Below are 22,071 nucleotides of genomic sequence, written 5' to 3' on the forward strand. Positions count from 1 at the left end.
GAGGTCATCTAGTCCAACCCCCTGCTCAAAGCAGGACCAATCCCCAATTTTTGCCCCAGATCCCTAAATGGCCCCCTCAAGGATTGAGCTCCCAACCCTGGGTTTAGCAGGCCAATGCTCAAACCACTGAGCTATCCCTCTCCCCCGACAACTTGTTAGAGGATAATTGGTGTTCCTGATGAATGTCAGTATTAAGGTTGTAATTTTGGGGAGTTTCATTAATATATATTTCTATTTCTCCTTGTGACAGAATGCAAAGTGTGGCGAAATCCATTAAACCTATTCAGAGGAGCTGAGTATAACCGGTAAGTGTCACAGGAGTCTGCTGTGCAGTAGCATAGCCCTGAGAAGCACATGGAGAACATTCTAAATACCAAGCAAAATACTTTTTGGGCAGCATTCAGCTATGCCTCAAGTTTTCAACCCGTGTTCTCTACTTGATAAATGTTTTTGAATGGGAAGGAATTTAGCTCCATTTTCAAGAGCCCAGTAATTCTGCAGTTTCTTATACTGTTAGAACACCTACAAATCTAGATGTTTTAAATGTGTCTGGTATTTGTTAACAATACAGTGGCAGTTCCGTTCAAATTGATTGTAACAGAGTAATTGAGTGGGTTGCAGTTAGCTTCTATGGGTTTTAACTTTTGAATACGTCTGTATTCATTTCCAATGCGTACTTTTCAAGATACTGATTAGCCTATATGTAACTACTGTAGCTCCTTCAAAGTACAAGAAAATACATTGTAGAGAACAATTATACATTGGTAGGGAGGTGGACTGGATAAACTAATAGGGCATGTCCATCTCTCATTTCTAGGATTCCCCTTTAGTATAGATTTGCTGTATGTGTGTCTTCTTATACCAAAATGTCTGACTTTGTTGGTGCCTTTACAGATATACGTGGGTGACAGGAAGAGAACCTTTGACCTACTATGATATGAATCTTTCAGCTCAGGATCATCAAACGTTCTTTACATGTGACACAGATCATTTACGGCCTGCAGATGCCAGTAAGAAAATAAGCTTTTTCTGAGTGTTTAATGGTAGTTTTAGACTGGGGTTAGCAGAAATTTGTCTCAGGGATCAACTTTCTTCAAACAGACGAGCAAAGGCAAGGGCTTGATCATATTTCAGTGATGCTCCTCTGGGTAAAAAATTGGGAATTTGTGGAGTCCGATTATTAATGTGTAGATTTCAAACAAATAATTATTTACTTATGTGCCATTTATTGCTTGAGAGATGCTTCACTATATTTTGTACTGCCTGTCACTAAAGCCATTCACGTTTACAAAGACTCAAGTTTCCCTCCACTTCCAGCAGTGGTTTCTGACATATACAGAGGTAAAACAAGTTGTTAGACCATCTGGTGCAATGCCGATTTATACACTCGGGGTCAAATTTAGCCCTCATTTACACAGGAACTATACCCATGTAAGTGAAGTAGAACTCAGCCCTATGTTTTAGTGGCCCACTGAAACTGGAAACTGTAGGGAGCAATGGAAACTGGAAATGATAACCTGCTTTGATTCAAGAGATTCTAATTGTGTTAAATATTTATTGAATAAAGCATTAGATAATGTACTTTGCAATGCAAAACAATGACTTACAGATCCTGAGCCCCTGCCCCATGGTCTCTCCGCCTCATGCTCAGTCCCAAGCTCTTACCCTGACAGGAGTCAGGCTGAAGAGCACCATCCCCATCAGGGGCCAACCAGTTCTGGGACTCCCAGAATCCATCCTCCTTCTGCATCTCCACTTCCCAGGAAGCACCAAAATTCCAGATCCAATCCTCCCACCATCCTGCGGACTGGGGGTTCCCAGTGCCCTTCAGCACTGGAAGGACTGCAAAGGGATGTGTGTGAGAGAGAAATGGCCAAGCAGGTGCATGGGGTCACATTCAAATTTGACCCGGCCACCCCTCCATCATGAGGGGTTCCTTGCTGGGTCTAATTTACAGTTCTGGTCAAGGGCCAAGGCGGGGAGGCTGGGCCCCCCTGAAACTCCTCTTGTTGCACCCCTGCTGGGAGGAAGAGGGTCCCTATGCTTTCTCCCTCCCCTTTAGTGCAACAGTGCAGCTCTATGCATGATCTAGCCCTAGTCCCGATTTAGCTGTAAACAAAGGTTTAATTAAATGAAAGATTAACCATAGGGATTGAGGAGAGCAACTGAAATTGATTATGTGTCTTTTGAGTGACTGGCTGAACCTCCTGGTTTGTGAAACGCTCAGCAGTGAGTCAGACTGAAAGCAATTCATCGAGTTGTTGTTGTGCAGTCAATTCTCCCTGTTAATGCTGCAGTGACTGACATGCCACCGTTTTGCTTTGTTTTAATGAATAGTAATGCAAAAAGCCTGGAGAGAGAGAAACCCGCAAGCCAGAATTTCTGCAGCACACGAAGCCTTGGAGTTGAACGAGTACGTGACAATAACATTAGGATTATTTCCTGTCATTTAAAAATACACGGGATAATAGCTTAGGACACTGATTTTTGCCACAAAGATTTTTATTCTTAGTTACAGGCCTGTCGCAGAAAGACCTTAACACTGGGAGGAAAGCCAAAGCTGTATATTGTAATAGTTCTGCATTTGTAGAAGTGGACCTTATGGGAGGGTATAGGTGCTGGGGAAAAGCTGCAGGGGATAAGTTCCAGGCACCCATAATGGATTTCCTGACATCTGGTCATTTCCTCCTTATCTGTTTGTGTGGCATAGCATGGCCCCTTTGGCACTTGCTGATACAGCAGCCATAGGCCCAATCCAAAGGCCAATGAGATGTCAATGAGTATGTTGAAGTATTAAACAAGTTGCCTCATGATGAATGATGAATATATTTGGCAGAGGAGAGGTGGCAGCAGATAGTTCCCTATTGGAGTTGGGGATAGGGTGACCAGGTGTCTGGTTTTCGACTGGAACACCCGGTCGAAAAGGGACACTGGCGGCTCCAGTCAGCACTGCCAACCAGGCTATTAAAAGTCCAGTCTGCGGTGCTAAGGCAGGCTAGTCCCTACCTGTCCTGGCTGGCACTGTGCTGTGCCCCGGAAGTGGCCAGGAGGTCTTGCTCCTAGGCAGGGTGTCCACTTGGCTCCACACGCTTTCCCCCTTCCTCCCCCCACCCCCGGAGCACCGACTCCGCACTGGTGACCTGGGGGTGGGGGGGCAGTGCCTGTGGGCGAGAGCAGTGTGTTTTGCCTCCTGGCCCCCTCTCCCCACTTCGGAGCTGGACCTGCTGCTGGCTGCTTCTGGGGCACGCGGAATACAGTGCTAGGACAGGCAGGGAGCCACCTGAGGTAAAACCACACCCCTGCCCCAGCCCTGAGCCCCAACCTCCCAAACTTGGAGCACCCTCCTGCAACCCAAACCCCACATCACCAGCCCCAGCCCAGAGCTCCCTCCCACACCCTGAACCCCTCATCCCCAGCCTCGCCCCCTCCTGCACTCCAACCCCCTGCCTCAACCCACAGCCCCCTCCCGCACTCCAAATCCCTCATTTCTGGCCCCACCCTGGAGCCCACACCCCCAGTTAGAGCCCTCACCCCCTCCCACACCCCAGCCCAGTGAAAGTGAGTGAGGGTGGTGGAGAGCGAGCCACTGAGGGAGGGGGAATGTAGTGAGTGGGAGGCACGGCCTCAGGAAGAGGAAGGGCAGGAGCAGGGCCTCAGGAAAGGGGAGGGGCTAGGGTGTTCAGTTTTGTGCAACTAGAAAGTTGGCAACCCTAGTTGGGGATGGAGGCAAGAGCAAAAGAGCTAATATTTATTTATTTATTTATTTGATATCATGTAAAAAACATGCAAGTCTATGGGATTTTTATTGTCCATGAATCCACTATTAATTTTTTTAAATGAAAAATCATGGATTTCTATGATCCCACAATAAGTTCATTTCAATGAGACTTTCTTGGCATGACATGCTATACAAGTGCTACAAAAGTGTATAAAAAGAGAATGAGTCCACTCAGATATCTGCCAGAAATAGTTTTACATTCCAGGCTAAGGTAAACCAACTGCCTTAATAATAGTTGCCCAACTTTCTTTATCAGAAAGGAGAAAAGGAATAGTTAATTCCTGGACAGGAATTTTCTTGTGGACCGGACAAAGCTTAGAAAAGTTTGCATGAGTAGTAAAATATAGGCCTAAACCTGGTCTATTCAAAGGAACCTCATGTACAAGAGAACCTATTATTTTCCACCCATCTATTGATGATCCTGTGAACCAGAGCTGGAAATTGATTTTATTTTTCATGATGGCTCTTTTCTGCCTGTGTGGGGCATGTCTTGTGTCTGACTGACACACTATGCTCTGCAGTTAATCTTTCACTATACTCCTAGCGTTTGATCCCTTGTCTTCTCTTTGGTTCTTTTTCTCTGATTTTTCTAACTACATAAAACAATGAACAAATGTAAGATATTATCATATGATTGAGTGAACATGGCTTTATATTGTATTTACCTTTGTATTTTTTCTTATTTTATTGTAATTGGTTTAGTTCTTTGTTTCTTTTCATACAGCAAAAACATTTAATTTTAAAAAAGATCAAAGATGTCCCATATAATATTCTGTCAATAATAATACTTAGAACTAAAGATCTCATGTGAGTTGAGTTGATGATGTTAGGACCAGATCTGACCACCTTTATTTACATAAAGCAGTACGTTTACTTCACAAGCAATTTCATTAGTTTCATTGGGACTACTCCAGTAGTAAAATATTCTTCTGCACAAGTAAGAATCTTGAATCTGGCCACTAATGTCATTACTTTACAAAGATTTGTCAAAAAGGAACCTGAACAAAACAGAATTTCTTGTATATTTGATATATCCTTGCCCGTCCGCATGTGTTTTTGTTTGATAGCTACGGATTGACTTCGCTTTCTCATGAATTATTGCTTTTTGTCATTGATCTCATCGACAGGTGTGCCACTGCTTATATCCTCTTGGCTGAAGAGGAAGCAACAACTATTGTGGAGGCAGAGAAGCTGTTTAAGCAGGCTCTGAAAGCAGGAGAGGGCTGCTACAGGCGTAGCCAGCAGTTACAGCACCATGGAGCCCAGTATGAAGCCCAACACAGTAAGCCTCTTTGCAGTTTCTTTAATAATTCTAGAGAGTAAGAGGAGAATTTCTTCAGTCTGCTAGGAATCTTTTTATTCAGGCTTGACTTTCTCCTTTCCCTTGCACATAGTTTAGTCATTTGTACATATGTGAAGTGAGAGTAAAATGACATCGTTCACTTCACAGAAGTGTTTGTGAGTACTCAAGGTACAAAGCAATGGAGAATTGGGAACATCTTTAACAGTGATCGGAATTTGGTCAGAGTCTTTATATTCTCTTTCAGTTCTTTTTGCCTGGTTTTCTCATAATCTCAACAATGATACAAGTAAAAATATAAGTCATCATTCAGGCTGCGATTCTGTCACGGAGGTTGTGGAAGTTACGTATTCTGTGACTTTCCACGACCTCCATGACTTCCGCAGCTGCAGCGGCCAGTGCAGCTGGCTGCAGGGCGCCCAAGGAGCTGGCCCCAGGGCGAGCCGTAGCAGATAGCGCAACTGGCCCTGGGGCTGCTCCAACAGCAGCAGGTGTAGCTGGCCCTGGGGAGCGGCCTAACAGCGGTCCTGGGGGCGGCCCCAGTTGTGGGTGGTCCCTGGGGCCAGCTGCCTGGGGCTGCCCAAGCAGTGGCTGGTGCAGCTGGCCCCGGGGACCACCCAAGCAGCAGCAGTCCTGGGGGCAGCCAGAGCAGCAGCCCTGGGGAGCCCCCAAGCATTGGTCCCAGGAGCAGCCCCAGGGAGTGTCCACGCAGCAGCAGTCCTGGGGATGGATGGAGCAGTGGCCCCGGGGAGCACCTAAGCAGCAGTGGCCCTGGGGGCAGCCCTGGAGGCCATCACGAGAGAGGTCCCTGGGGGCATCGGAGCAGTGGACCACTAGGGCCAGACAGCACCCACCACTGAAGCAGGGGCCACCCAGAGCAGCATGGCCCAGGAGCAGAAATTCAGTAATGGGTATTTGTAGTAAAAGTCATGGACAGGTGACGGGCCGTGAATTTTTGTTTATTGCCCATGACCTGTCCATGACTTTTACTAAAAATACTCATAACTAAATCTTAGTCTTAGTCATCATTTGTTGTTTGAATGTGTCCCAGTCAGAGCTGGCAATGGGCAGCGCATATCAGAAAAAACAGACAGTCACTATAGCCTGCATTTTCAAAAATGACTAGGGATTTTGGGTGCCCAAATGTAAAACAATTTAAAGAGATCTGATGCTGAGAGTGTGCTGAATACCCAACTTTTGAAAAGCAGGTCTGTTTAAGGTGACTCAAATGAGGCACCCAATTCTGAAAATTTAGGGCTATATTGTTGGCGGCTGCTAAGGGACAAATGAATATTCTTGGCGGTGGGGCTGGGAGATCTTGTCTAGATGGAATGAGTGCCTTGCAAGTTGTATCCATTCATCTGTCTTTCACTAGCTGTAAGAGCCAGTGCATAACAACTTAATTTTATATGGTAAGGCTATTGAGACCCGTTCACTAAAGTGACGAATGCAAAGTGAGAATGGATAGATTAAGAGAGATCCCTATGTGGGCTGAACAGAAACATAAAACCAAACAGAAATATAAATCAAACACTGGAGTCATAGGTAGCATTGATCAAAACTTTTAGATTTTTTTTTTTTGGTAACTAATTTATTGACTAGGTTTGATAAAGCAGATGTCGTGGATATGACAGGTACATGATGTTTATTAGGTGCTTCATATAATTAAATGTATATATATAAAATGTCAATGCCAGCTAATGAACAAAAGATTGTGAAGCCACCAGATCTAAATTATTCTTGTCCTACTAAAGAGGTAAAGGAGAAAGCCAGTGAACAGCATAAATACAAGTACAATTCATTCCTCAGGAATGCGAATTCACATTTGTTAGGCAATTTCATATATTTGGAAGATTACCTATAGAACTCACACACAGTGGAATTTTTAACAGACCTCTATGATCTTTGGTCCCAAAAGCACAAACATGAAATTTTTTAAAGTTTATGATATTATTTTATATCCTTATTGGATCTATAATAGTATTTAGAATGATACATTCACAATTATTTCTCATTTTTCGAGAAAAAAAATACTTGACCTCTCCAAGCATCTTTCAGGCACCAGCAGATTTATGGTTCCCCATGGAATCTTGATTCTGCTCCTGTATGCATCTATTCTGTGCTCTGAATAAGGCAGAAGTTATGTGGAAAATATAATATTTGATCATGTATTTAAAGACTGTCATAATGCATGTGAACAAGGGACCCCAATTAAGACATTGTAAATCTGGCATTTCCTAACTTTCAAGTGCTGGCCTTTGCAACCTAAATAAAATGGAGTGGCAGTTTCTATGTAAGTTTCTATGTTATTTTAAAGAAAAAATAAAAATGAATTCTATTAAATACAACTGTAACGGTTCCTGAGGAACAAAAGCGAGAGAGAGGCTATGGCAATTAATAGTTTATATCTCAGCAAAAGCTGAATGGAATTTCATGGAACAAAAAAAAAAGACAATTCTGTAGCCTGAGGGCATTCCCGCTCTGGAAGATCAAAGGTCTACTGCAAATAATGGCTTCTCAAAGAGAAGGTCACAAGGCCCTTTATCAGAGAAAGTGCTAAGCATACTAAATGTACGGGTCCTTAACCATTCCCCCTAAAATAGATATAAATATGACTGGACCAACTCTCAGCTTCTAAAAATAGCAGTACAAAGAGGTAAGCAATCAGCTCCCTATGGGGAATCAGGGAGTTCACCTAGTTAAGTAGCTCACTAATTTCCCTACATGTATTCCCCCCATTCCTCTGTCAACAGATGAGTTTGGGTCTTCATAGACAGTGTGGCCTTGTGGTGAAGAGACAAGTCTGAGGGTCAGGATACCACTAGCTTCCTGTTTGACCTGGCTGTGTCTACACTAACAATTTTCTTAAGATTTCCCATCTTTGCACTACCACATGTGGTAGCAATGGTGTGAAAGTGAAGCGTAGACAGGCTGCCGCATTTTAGTCACCGTGTCATCTAACTGTACTCGGAGCAAGTCTACATGGTGCAGTGGTTCAAATGCTGGCAGTCACCAGGGCTGCCTGTCTATACTAGCATTCTCATTGTTGATACCACCTGTGGAGTCGAACCAGCAATAGTGCAACTGTGGGAAGTTTTAGGAAAATTGCTAGTGCAGACAAAGCCAAAATTACTCACTTTCCCCCATCTTTAAATGTGTCAGGGATACTTCTCTACCTCACAGGAGTGTTGTGAGGCTCAGTTCATTATTGAGTGAGATACAGATGAAGGCCTGTGCATCACTTAATTCCTACTTAAAATCTACTCTAATGACTGATGCCTAAACAGTGTGCTGACCCTTTGCGCAAGGGTGAGTTTCAATGCTAAGTATTTCTTTATTATTCTGTTGCCAAACCTTCATGATGCTGTTGGGATGGAAAGGAATGGACATGTTAGTCTTTCACAAGTGGGATCCATGATGTTCTTTCTTAAACACTAGCAAATGTCTACATTTATGTGTATGTGTACATACATTCGTGCCCACACAATATTTAATGTTCTAAACCAGGGGTTCTCAAGCTGGGGGTTGGGACCCCTCAGGGGTTGCAAGGTTAGTACATGGGGGGTCCCAAGCTGCCCGCCTCCATCCCAAACCCTGCTTTGCCACCAGAATGTATAATGGTGTTAAATATATATTAAAGTGTTTTTAATTTATAAGGGGTTACACTCAGAGACTTGCTATGCGAAAGGGGTCACCAGTACAAAAGTTTGAGAACCACTGTTCTAAACAGTGAAGCTCTGATTTTTCAAAAGTGACTAGTGATTCTGAGTGCCCAAGCTGACACACCTTGAAGGGGTCTGAACTTTAGAAAGTGCTGTCCATCCTTCCTTTAAAGGGCCTTTTAGATATACCCCAAATCTCTAGTCACTTTTGAAAGTATTGGCTTAAAGGGTTATCTTGATGTCATAATGAGAAAATACACTTGCCCATTTCTTCAATCAGTATAACTCCTAAGGAGTCCCAGTTTGACAGATATACCCTATTAGTTACACCATATATAGATGTTGAAAACAGCTGTAACTAATGAGTCTTTTATTAAATATATAGGACTCAGTATAGAGATAAGGAATTACATAATATAAAATACAGCTGAAGAAATTCCTTATTCTGCATTATTTATTTTCTCTTCTAAAGTCAGACCTTTCAACCTGTTGTTTAATCTATTTGAAAAGTATAATCACAGCTTTAAAATAATTTGTAGGTACTTGGAATGTTTTCAGCACACATCTTGTTCTTGTTATTAAAGACTTGAAAATGTTAGGACTATTGTCTCAAAATCTTTAAAGGTTGCATGTTCTACATGAAGATAATCTCTAGCAGGTGTGTTATATTTTCTTTATATGGTAATTTTATAGACGATTAACTATATGCACATTTCCTGTTGGTCCAAAAGCATGTTAGAAGGACATATTATAATTATAGTCAGAGAATGATTCTTGGTTCTCCCAGAAGGAATAAGACAAGAATCTAATGGCTTATCTTCCTCGAGAGCCATTGCTGCAGCTAGTTACTTTGTGGTGCCTTCTTTGTTATCAGGGCATTTTCTCTTCCATAATATTGTCATATATGGAATCTGTTAATTTGCCATCCATAATTGAGTGCTCTTGGGATCTGAAGATGATTATGATGTCACAAGCAATAGGGCAACAGTAATGTAAAGCAGAAGTTCAAAATGAACTGCCTTTCCTTATAATGAATGTACGGTGTTTAACCCATACAAAGCCTCATGCAGAAGGTGACATTCACTTTTCTAGCCACCCTGTAGCAGCCTATTATCTTTATCAAGTGTTGCTTGCTATATTAGTTGATAAATAGGCAAGTAGAGCAATTTGTTGCTAACTGTAACACTGTGCATTTGTTTTATGTATTAATTGACTAGCCTTCCCCTTCTTTGATTATGTTATATGTTGTAGTGTTCTCATGTTCAGAAAACTTCTATAACTTGAGGGCTAACTGTACTCCATAGACATGGGACCAAATGATGCTCTTATTAATACTAATGTATATCTGGAGTAACTCTGTTGACTTCAAAGGAGTTATACCAGACCTAGGCCAGTGTAACCAATGACAGAATTTGGCCCATGCTCTTCATTGCATTCGCTGTAGTGTCCTTGTTGATCAAAAATGATAAAAATGCAGAGGGCCAGCTACAGTTTATACTATGTGGGGATGATAAATGGACCTTTGCTTTAGCTCTTCTTTTTTAATCTTTGTTTCTTTTTCCCTTCTCCAGGACGGGATACTAATGTGTTAGTATACATTAAGCGGAGGCTGGCAATGTGCGCAAGAAAGCTGGGAAGGACCAGGGAAGCTGTAAAAATGATGAGAGATGTGAGTCTGGATTTGTATTTATACTAAGGCTACGATTTAGTCATGGAGGTCACGGCAATCACGGATTCCATGACTTTTCCGGACCTCCATGACTTCTTCTGCTTCAGCTGTCAGCAGCTGGGGCTGGATGGCTGGAACCAGGACCCTGCAGCCCCTGCCCTGTGGCTTGGGGACTGGGAGGAGGTGGCTGCAGCCAGTCTTTGCGCCCCTTTCCTGCAGCTGTGGCCAGCTCAGGAGCGGGGACTGTGCACCCCCCCTGGCTGCACCCCCTGCTGCGCTCAAGACCTGTGGTTTCCATGAATTTTTGTTTATTGCCTGTCTGACTTTTACTAAAAATAACTGTGGCAAAATCTTAGCCTTATTTATAGTTGCATGTAACTCTGTCCTTTGAAAGCAATAGCATAGAAATGATGTTCAGTTTGCTTGCAGATCACACATATAGCTGGCGATAATAATGCTGCTGATAGGTTTTTGAGTCTAATTTGTATATAAATTATGTTAAAAGAAGATTATTAAGGTTGCAAGGTAAAGTAAGGAAAATGCTGGGAAATGCCAGGATTCAGGTTGCTTGTGCAATCTTAATTCAACCCCCTTGTTCACATGTGTTATGATGCAGTCTTTAATTACATTATCACATACTATTTTTCCACAGGATCCCTGCCTCATTCAATTCATAGAATGGATGATGTTGATTTAATGAGTTCAGTACATGAGCTTTATCCATATTGGTCAATGTGTGGCCCATGCCTTATTTACTACACACCATTCAAATCCTGCTTTGAAAACAGAATTTTTAATATCCTCATGGTCTTTTCTATAGCATTCATCACTATAGGATTTGAGTGCTCCACAAACAATTAATTCAGTTTCACAATACCTCTGTAAAGTAAGTGGGTATTATTACTCCCATTTTACAGATGGGGAACTGAGGTACAGAGATATTATGGTCAAAAGTATCCTTAATGTTGGGTGCCTAATTTGAGAGACCTAGCTCCTGATTTTCCAGAGTACTTAGTATTATATAGCCCCTTTTATGTCCTTAGCACAGCTCCCATTGACTTCATGTGCAGGTGTGAGTGCTCAGCACTTCTTCAAATCAGACCCTAGGATCTCAAGTCAGGCACCCAGAAAATGAGGAACACACAGTTACTGACAACCTGTGAAAAGGTTGGTTTAAGTGACTTGCCCAGCATCACATAGGAATTCTGTGGCAGAGGCAGGGATAGAATCTAGTTCTCCAGGACAGAATTCAACTGCCATGAGATCGTTCTATCTCTTCTTGCAATACCTGGCCTCATTCACTACACATCTTCCAATTTCTGCAAAACATGGAAGCGGGTGTCCTACAAACAACAATCCCCTTCCCTACACAACCTGATTCATCCCCAAGGTAGGTCCATGCTGTGCACTGAATGACACAGGGGTCCTGTGGAAAATGTAATTAAATTTTGTATTATAAGGCATTATGAACAAGGGAACTGAATTAAGATTGCATGGTCAATCTTAACTTTGGCATTTATACTTTTTGGTGGTTGGTTTTGAAACTTTAATGTTCTTTTCACATAGTTTAGAGACACAATGAAAATTTCCTATGTTTAAAAAAACTGGAAAAATTGAAAAAAACCCAAACATTCCATCCTGTGGATGGATTATCATCAGATATACAGCACAATGCTCTATCTCTCGAGCTAAAGGAGTGACCAGTAACAGTAGTAGGTTGGCATTCTTTATATGAACCAGTTCCAGTGGTGGATGAGACACTTTGCCAAAAAGTTTCACAGATAATTGCTATATGGCAAAAGAATATTGAAACTCGGGAATGCAGGTTCTATAGGGAAGTGTACTCAGTGGTTACAGACCCTTCTGCTCTTGCATCTCCCAGCTTTCCATATCCCCTTCTTCTCCTATTCCCCACCCCTTTCCCTAGCTCCTGCCTTATCTCTCCCCTTTTGCTATCCTCCAGGGTTACTCCCTGCTCAGTGCTTAAAGGTTACAATGGGTTGCAGACCCAGGAAATAACACATAAAAAGGGAAGTGGGTCACTGAGGGGTGCACATTTTAAATACCACTTGGGAGAAAACCCCCTTTGATTGGCTACTTTCCCCACTTGCCCACAGGAAAAGCAGCAAGTCAGGGTTGCTGCAGGAAGCAGGCAGAGTTCTCTCCCTCCCCTCTCAGGAGAGGGCACCATTGTTACAGGATGGCAGAGGAGGCAGCAGAAAGAGCACAGTAGCTCAGGGCTGCTCTGCTCCCCCCTCTCCTTCTGTGCGGGTGCAGTGTGTTGGCACCTCTGTTCCTTTCCCCTTCGTCTCTCCTTATTGTCAGCACCTGGCTGGGGAGAGCAGGGTGAAGAACCCCAGTGGTTTCAGGAGGCGCAGAGGTGAGGCTGGGTTAGGGAAGGTGGGCGGCAAAATTGATGTGGGAGCAGCCTTGATGGAGTGCTGTGGAGCGGCAGAACTGATGTGGGAGCAGAACTGATGTCTAGGTTGGAGTGGGGAGAACAGATGTGGGGACAGAATTGTTGGGGCTAGGGCAATATTGACTTGGCGGTTGAGGGACAGATTAATTGCTGAATAGGAGGACAGGTATATATTGGGGTGATGATAGCCCCTCCCCCCCACTTTTTTCAGGCCAGTTTAATTAGTGTCCCCATCCCTTGCTCCTCACCACCCGCCGTTCTTCACCCCTCTGCATTCAAATCCTCTGCATTCAAATCAGGCTGTTTCCTCCTTCCCCTCCCTGCTCCCTGGGTGCCAGCAGGAGGAGCATTGAGAGCAGGGGGGAGAGAGTTTTTCTGTGCTGTCACTTCCTGTGCCTGGTGACACAGTCGCCTCAGGCTTCCAGGAAGAGCAATTGCAGGGAAATACATCTCAGCCTATGCAGTCCAAGGATGAAGGGTACTCAACTGGTCTTTGGGGATAGCACATGCACCGTCCAGTAAACCCACAGGAGCTCTGGGGGAATGGAGAATGCTCAGTGAGGAAGGAATCTTTGGACAATTTAGCTGCTCAGATCTAACAAGTCTCTGCTTTTTCCCCAAATTTTTCCCAAACCGTGTGCTCTGAAGTGTCCAGCCCTCTCCTAGAACACTTGAAATAAGAATTGTTCGCTCCTTTAAAAGACAAAAGCACATCATAGCTTATTAATTTAACTAAGGCAGATACACCCTTCCCTTCAAACACAACAGTGAATTGGTTTATAGTAAAAATAAAACAAATTTATTAACAATAGGTCATAGGTTAAGTGATGCCAAGTAAAAGAAATAAAAGTAGAGATGGTTACAAGTAAATAAAAGTGAAAACACGCATCTGAAAGTCTGAAACTTACTGTAGCAAGATACAAGCTTTGTTCAATGTGGTTTCTCTCATCAATCTTCCTTCTTCCCAGGGATGGCTGTCTTTCCCTCAGTCAGGACCTTCCACAAAAGTATAAGAGGCTGCATGTTAAGGCATACGTTTTATGACAATATTAATCACCAATTTGTCATGGGCTTTCATGAACACCTCACTTGATAAACTTTTTATAGTAGAGTAATATTGTAGACAATCAGTTGATTCAATTGCTTATCACTAAGGCTGCGAGTCTGTCAGAGAGGTCACAGAAGTCACGGATTCTGTGATTTTCCATTACCTCTGTGACATCTGCAGCAGCAGCAGTTTGGGGGTGTGGGAGGGGGCTTGGGGCTAAGGGCAGGGTGATGGGGGGTGTGGGGCAGTGCTTACCTTGGGGTGGGGGGCTCCCCAGCTCCTGCTGACATGGCCCTGCAGCTCCTTGGCAGAGGGGCCGGGGGCTCTGGGCGCTGCCTGTGCCTGCAGGCCCTGCCCCTGCAGCTCCCATTGGCTGTGGTTCCCAGTCAACGGGAGCTGTGCAGCCAGCACTTGTGGCAGGAGCAGTGCATGGAGCCCCCTGGCCCCTCCGCCACTTAGGAGCTGCAGGGACACATGGAGCCAGGTAGGGAGCCTCCAAAACCTGCCTAACACCCTCCTCCACCCCCGCACCAGCGGGGGTCCCGGGCCACCTCCCTCAGCACTCACGGTGCCCCGGACCGCCCCCCCTCAGAGTACCCACTGCTCCCCGCCCAAGTTTTAGTTAGGGGTATGTAGTAAAAGTCATGGACAGGTCATGGGCTGTGAATTTTTGTTTATTTCCTGTGACCTGTCCATGACTTTTACTAAAAATACCCATGACTAAAATGTAGCCTTACTTATCACTTGAGATTCAGACCTCCTGTCTTTATAGCCAAAGCAAAGGTTCTCCCCGCCTCACCCCCCCGGAAGTTGTCTCCTCCCCCTCTTGTTAGATTGATAAATTTGTTTACCTAATATGTTAATAGACTGTCATTGTCTCTGCCTGATGACTAAGCTGGTCAGAGAAGCAAATATACATTCCTTTGTCTAGGGCAGACCTGTTTACCAATTCCCCCTGACATGCCTGGCTTAAACACATTTTAGTCATCATTACAGCATATATTCATAACTCTTAATACACATTGCATACATCCTTCATGCAAGAGTATTAATGATCAATCAAGTGTATTAGTTTTCTAGTGACATATTACATGACACCTTTTAGATATAGATTATAACCATAGTGAGCTGGGGTACAGTGAAATGGTAGGCCAGCTGAAACTTATTACCTGATCCATTGAGCCCCTTGCCTTCTAGCATTGGAATGCTCTAGGGGTCGCAGCCACCTGTAATGTTGATGATTTGTAACATTTATGTAATAACTGTACAATGCAACTATTAACACCCACTACGCCCACCGTCCAAGATTTACCATATAGTCAGTCAGAATGAGGAGACTAGTGAAAGATATTGAGATGAATGAAATGACTTTCAGAATTTGAGGAGATATGATGTAATATTGGCTGCTGAAGAAATAATGCAAAATATGAACCAAAATACCTTGTTTCTAACAAATTTAGAGACAAAGGAATTTTCTCCCTTCCATTTCCACAGTTTATTTCATGAGCATATCAGAAATGCAATACTTTAGGCACTGGTGTATATAAACTTTTTGTTGATAGATAAGACTGGCAAAGTATTTGCATATCCACCCTTGTTCTCACATGGATTAGGAAGAAGTATAGAAAATATATTGATATTTGTCAACATATCTTACATAAGAACAGCCATACTGGGTCAGATCAATGGTCCATCTAGCCCAGTATCCTGTCTTCTGACCGTGGTCAATGCCAGGTGCTTCAGAGGGAATAAACAGAACAGATAATCATCAAGTGATCCATCCCCTGTCACCCATTCTCAGCTTCTGGCAAACAGAGGTTAGAGACACTTCAGAGCATAGTTTTGCATCCCTGCCCATCCTGGCTAATAACCAGTGATGGACCTATCCTCCATGAACTTATCTAGTTCTTTTTTGAACCCTGTTATCGTCTTGGCCTTCACAACACCCTCTGGGAAGGAATCCCACAGGCTGACTATGCATTGTGTGAAGAAATACTTCCTTTCGTTTGTTTTAAACCTGCTGCCTATTAATTTCATTTGGTGACCCCTAGCTCTTGTGTTATGTGAAGGAGTAAATAACACTTCCTTATTTACTTTCTCCACACCAGTCATGATTTTATAGACCTCTATCATATCCCCCCTTAGTCGTCTCTTTTCCAAGCTGAAAAGTCCCAGTTTTATTAATCTCTCCTCATATGGAAGCCGTTCCATACCCCTAATCATTTTTGTTGCCCTTTTCTGAACCTTTTCTAATTCCAATATATCTTTTTTGAGATGGGGCAACCACATCTGCACGCTGTATTCAAGGTGTGGGCGTACCATGGATTTATATAGAGGCAATATGATATTTTCTGTCTTATTATCTATCCCGTTCCTAATGATTCCCAACATCCTGTTAAGCTTTTTTGAGGGCTGCTGCACATCGAGTGGATGTTTTCAGAGAATTATCCATAGTGAGTCCAAGATCTCTTTCTTGAGTGGTAACAGATAAGTTAGACCGCATTTTATATGTATAGTTTGGATTATGTTTTCCAACGTGCATTACTTTGTATTTATCAACATTGTTTTTTTTTCAATTTTTCAATTTTTTTTAAACATAGATGTTTCAGTTTTATACATATGAAGAAGTTATTTGATTGTTGTTATGGACTATATCATCATCTCCGTTTATGATCCGATTAATATGGTAATATTATTGTGTCATAGACTAAACTGAAGAGCTTGAATTATGTTTTCGATGATGATATGCTGCTTTAATCTGGTACACATAGCTGAGTTGACTTTATCAGAATTACCAAGTAACACATAATTTGTATGGAAGAAGTATATGTAGGTGTTGCTTTTATTTAGACATCTGCTGATAATTAATGATTTATTATGATTCTGAACCAGAAACCAGAAGCCTGTCATTTTTCTAGACACACTGTGCTCAATTCTCATCTCATGTAGGCCAGTGTACATATGGAATAACTCCACCGCAGTCAATTGAGCTACTCCAAATTTATTGCAATCTGTGTAAAATATGGCCAAATATGTATAGAGTGGATGAGAGATCTTACCAGCCATAATGAAGGCCACAGTCTGAAACCTTGGTTTTATTTGTTGTGCTGCTTGAGTAAAGAAGATTTAAGCATGAGTGTTTTGAGAGATTTAGTTTGGTTTGGCAAGCACAGAGATGATTATGTCTGATCCTCTTCAGTGTCCCAGGCTGTGGCCATGCCTAGAAAGACTTTTAAAATCTCGTCGAAAAGCCAGTGCAGAAACACACATGTTGGACAATTCAAGAAATCCTTTCATGTCAACTATTTTGCACTGAAGCAGTTTCTTTTCTTTGCTCAGTCTCTTACCCTGAAATGAATATGCTGGTTTTGGACTGCAGTCTTGTCTGTAATCAGAACACTTAGGGGTGAGCAAAGCAGTTATATACTGGGTGATGGATACAGGAGTAGTGATCACCAGCATTATTGACTTAGAAAAGTGGATCAATATAGTGAGGTGGATCATCTCCTTTGAGTGGGTCACTGACATTAATTAAAAATTGATTAAATTTTAGGACATACCATGTAGGAAACTGAATGGGCTAATTTAATTTTGCTAAATTAATTCAAGCATTCTAGGATGGAGCTGGAGAATATTTGGACCTTGGTAAAAACTTTCACTGGAGGAAAATTTATGATCATTTAAAGTAAAACAACAGCTTTAAGGAGGGGGAATCATATAGAAGTCATGCCAGGGACTAGCAGGCTGAAGCAAACAAAGTGACTGGCCCAAACGAACCAAGGGCCGTACAATGAGTCCTCTTTAAGAGACAAAACAAAACAAAACCTCCCCAACAGGACATGTCTGTTCCATTCCTTCTGATGTCAGCACTGACCCTCCCCAGAGGTTTTGCTTTATGGCCTTAATGCAAGTAATGGGGTTTGGCCTGTTTCAGGGGTCTGGAGTTAGCATGGCTCCTCCACAGGGATTTTTGCAACACAGTTCTTACCCTCCCCTCCACCCAACTCCCAGATTAAAAGAGTACATCAGAGGAAACAAAGGCCATGGTTTCACAGCTCTTGTAGCTCCCTGAAAATTTCTCCCTTTTCTGAGGGAAAGGAGCTTCTTAAATCCCTTCCCAAGCTCTGAATTTCCTGCAGCACTGGGAAATACAAACCCATGAGTGCTGAGGGAAGAGGGGAGATCCAGAGCCCTCTGCATTTGGAGCTCTGATCTCACAACCCGAGTGGGGACAGCAGTCTGAGACTTCCTCACAAACCCCAAAAGACCCCCCGAGACCTCTTCTGCCACCTCAGTGACTGTGACAGAAACATTGAAATGGGAAGGTGCTGGCCCTGGAGATTATCTTTATTAGCCTTAAGAGGCTGGTACATCCCATTACAGTGAAATTTTCTAATTTAATCTCGACTTTGGACCTGCTGCTTCAAAATAGACTGAATATGGTAATGTGAATGTTGTTGTATGAGAAAGTGTGTAGAGTGGCCACCAGTAGGGATGGTTTTGGTTAAAAATAAGATTCCCTCTGTACCTTCACCCAAATCTGGAAATGCACACAAACCAACATTATCTTTAAGGTTCTAAAATATTTGTATGAGCTTTTTTTCACTTGGGGACCAGACCTAGCAGCTGGGAGTTCAGCAGTTTTGAAAATCTTGGTCACGGTAATTTCATTTGAGTTTTCACACTTCTGGAAAGATGCAGCATGTGTGTGTGTGTGTATATATATATATATGTGTGTGTTTAAGTGTGCACTTAGAGTATTAAGTATGCACTTTTCAATGCATGTCTGTAGGTATCAATCAGCCTTAAGGATTTAAAGTGGCTTAAGTTCCTAGAAAGGTGCGTGTCAAATGTGTGTGATTAGCCGTTTTAAATGCTTAGACTGCCCTACATAGTTAAGGTGGTTCTAAAGGTTATGTCATCTGAAGGCTTTGAAGTGGCACCATGCCATATCCCAAAGTATTTAATGCTATGGATAGGTTGGGAGGGGTATTTTCTTTGATCTCTGACATTAGCCATGTTTTTGTGAGTGTTTCTGCTGGTGTACCCTCAGCACTGGTGTGACACACTTTTGCTGATAGACATGAGCTGCATTTGTTAGCCTTTGAACTGCCCTTTTCTTACAATTAAAGGCTCAATACACTGAAGTGTTGAGCACTCTCAGCTGCCATTGGAGTGTTCGGTATCTTGTAGTATCAAGGGGAGCAAATAGAGTTATAGTTATTGATAAAGGCAGCATGATCCCTATCAGCTTAAGAACATAACCTTAATTGCTGCTTGCAAGTGTAGCCACTGCCTGCCTCTCCCACACAGTTATGGGAAGGAACTTGTGAGTGAAATTCTTTGGCCCATGTTATTCAGGATGTCAGATTAAATGGCATAACTAGATCATCATAATTAGGTCAGACTAGATGGTCAAAACTACACTGATTTCATTGAGGTCAGAATTTCACCCTATGAATCTATGAATTCCAGGTACATGATTGCCATAAAAACCATAGCATTTACCAGGATCTACTGCAAAGTGGTATCTGTGATACCTAATTCCTATTTTAAGTAGAGGAAAGTACTATGATATAACAAATGGTAAATGCTGATTTTAAGGTTAAGATAATAGATTTCTAGTAATATAAAAAATTATAAGATACTATTTATCACTTAACTGAAGCTGTCTAAAATAGTTCAAATTCTACTCTCCAACACTCAGAAAAGTAAAAAAGTTCACTGAATGCTATCTAAGTTCACCATTAGTGTCTTTAATGTTAGGCATGCTGAAAGTTGTTTTATCCAGGTCGCTACAACAAGTGATTGCCCTTTTTGCACTTGTTGAAAATGTGTGTTTGTCCAGCAGAAGATTGTATTTCTAAAGAGTTTTCTTGTAGCATCTACTACCAAGGTGTGTGTGTGAGTGTGTGTGTGTGTGTGTATAAATAAAATCTGCCTAGCATATAAGGAGTCATATAAGGAGTCTTCATTAATGATCTGGAGGATGGTGTGGATTGCACCCTCAGCAAGTTTGCAGATGACATTAAACTGGGAGGGGAGGTAAATACACTGAAGGGTAGAGATAGGATACAGAGGGACCTAGACAAATTAGAGGTTTGGGCCAAAAGAAATCTGATGAGGTTCAGCAAGGACAAGTGCAGAGTCCTGTACTTAGGAAAAAAGAATCCCATGTACCGCTACAGACTAGGGACCAAATGGCTAGGCAGCAGTTCTGCAGAAAAGGACCTAGGGGTTACAGTGGACAAGAAGCTGGATATGAGTCAACAGTGTGCTGTTGCTGCCAAGAAGGCCAATGGCATTTTGGGGTGTATAAGTAGGGCCATTGCAAGCAGATCGAGGGACGTGATCATTCCCCTCTTTTCGACATTGATGAGGCCTCATCTGGAGTACTGTGTCCAGTTTTGGGCCCCACACTACAAGAAGGATGTGAAAAAATTGGAAAGAGTCCAGCGGAAGGCAACAAAAATGATTAGGGGACTGGAACACATGACTTATGAGGAGAGGCTGAGGGAACTTGGATTGTTTAGTCTGTGGAAGAGAAGAATGAGGGGGGATTTGATAGCTGCTTTCAACTACCTGAAAGGGGTTCTAAAGAGGATGGATCTAGACTGTTCTCAGTGGTAGCAGATGACGGAACAAGGAGTAATGGTCTCAAGTTGCAGTGGGGGAGGTTTAGGCTGGATTTTAGGGAAAACTTTTTCACTAGGAGGCTGGTGAAGCACTGGAATGCATTACCTAGAGAAGTGGTGGAATCTCCTTCCTTTGAGGTTTTTAAGGTCAGGCTTGACAAAGCCCTGGCTGGGATGATTTAGTTGGGGATTGGTCCTGCTTTGAGCAGGGGGTTGGACTAGATGACCTCCTGAGGTCCCTTCCAACCCTGACATTCTATGATTCTATGATCACAAAAAGATGCATAACGGATAAGCCCTATGGCTTCCACCATAGTCTTCTGTTAAGAGGATCCCCAGTCTCCTAGAGCTTGTGTGCATCTTCATTCTTACACTCCTCTGTCCGTTTTCTTAAACTTCTGCAGATGGGGATTGTGGAGATCATTTATTTGTGCTGTTCCATGTCTCTAGAACTTCCTAGCCTTTTGTGAGCCAGTACGTTATTTCCTCTCTTTTAAATTTCAGTGTAAAATCTTCCTCTCTTTTCTATCATTTAACTGACTTTCTCTGAAAAGTACTTGGTATGCTGTGGATAAAGCATAGTCTAATGTATTTGGGAGGAAGGGATGTTGAGGGTAGTGATAAATGACTCTGCTTTCATGCTTTGTAATGTTACTAATCATTGGTGGAAAAAACACTTCATTGTTATAAGTTATTTTCTGTTATTCTATTTGTCGCTCTTGTATGAAGGTGCGATTCAAAAATATTAAACATACATCTGGTACAATTTGGCTTCCACTGGTTTTATGCAATATATCCCTTTAAAACTTATTTTTATTCTTTAAAAGTGTGAATTTTTCGCACTGATCCACAAGACAGTGTCTAGACTATGGCATTTTTGTAATTATATTTTTAAAAGGGCACAGATTAAACTCTGAAAGGTTTGAACAGCCTTTTTAAGCCTCCAGGTTAGCTAAGAAAGAACATAATGGCTGAAAGTTCAAAGACAGTTCTACAGAGGTCTCAAATACAATGACTTTATTCCTCTGTTGTATAGTTTGAGATTGTAATTGTTAACCTTGAGCCACACACACAATACAATACAATACCCTATACATAAATACACCTCTACCCTGATATAACTGATATAACGCGACCTGATATAACATGAATTTGGATATAACGCGGTAAAGCAGTGCTCCAGGGGGCGGGGCTGCGTGCTCCGGTGAATCAAAGCAAGTTCAATATAATGCGGTTTCACCTATAACGCGGTAAGATTTTTTGGCTCCTGAGGACAGAGTTATATCAGGGTAGAGGTGTATAATGTTACATGATCGGACTTGGCAATAGCCAGGAAATGGAGAAATGAAGCTGAAATTCCACATTTAATCCATCCCTTAATCTCCCTCCTAAATACTGGGGTCTTTAAAGTGGTGGTTGACTTTCTCAGAACCAATAAGGCAGGGCAGGTGACAGGAGACTGTTATTTCAGATACCATTGCTAGTAACAGCATTACTAGGAGCTGGGATGGATGGAATTTCAAGTTTTCTTTTAAGGTAACTGCATTTTTTTTCAGTTTA

The 22,071-nt window shown here is 42.4% G+C and overlaps 1 protein-coding gene across 6 annotated transcripts in view; it reads left to right on the top strand.

Moving 5' to 3' along the window:
* ST7 (suppression of tumorigenicity 7) overlaps positions 1-22,071 on the top strand; it is a 233,057-nt gene that overhangs the window by 145,395 nt on the left and 65,591 nt on the right. For all 6 annotated transcript variants that reach the window (XM_073328161.2, XM_073328156.2, XM_073328160.1 and 3 more), the window contains 5 exons: positions 251-305; positions 895-1,010; positions 2,338-2,413; positions 4,906-5,060; positions 10,312-10,409. In XM_073328161.2, the coding sequence (XP_073184262.1) occupies positions 251-305; positions 895-1,010; positions 2,338-2,413; positions 4,906-5,060; positions 10,312-10,409 (500 nt within the window). The remainder of the gene's footprint in view (positions 1-250; positions 306-894; positions 1,011-2,337; positions 2,414-4,905; positions 5,061-10,311; positions 10,410-22,071) is intronic.

This window comes from Lepidochelys kempii, chromosome 1 (assembly GCF_965140285.1).
Source record: "Lepidochelys kempii isolate rLepKem1 chromosome 1, rLepKem1.hap1, whole genome shotgun sequence".
Classification (NCBI taxonomy): Eukaryota; Metazoa; Chordata; order Testudines; family Cheloniidae; genus Lepidochelys; species Lepidochelys kempii.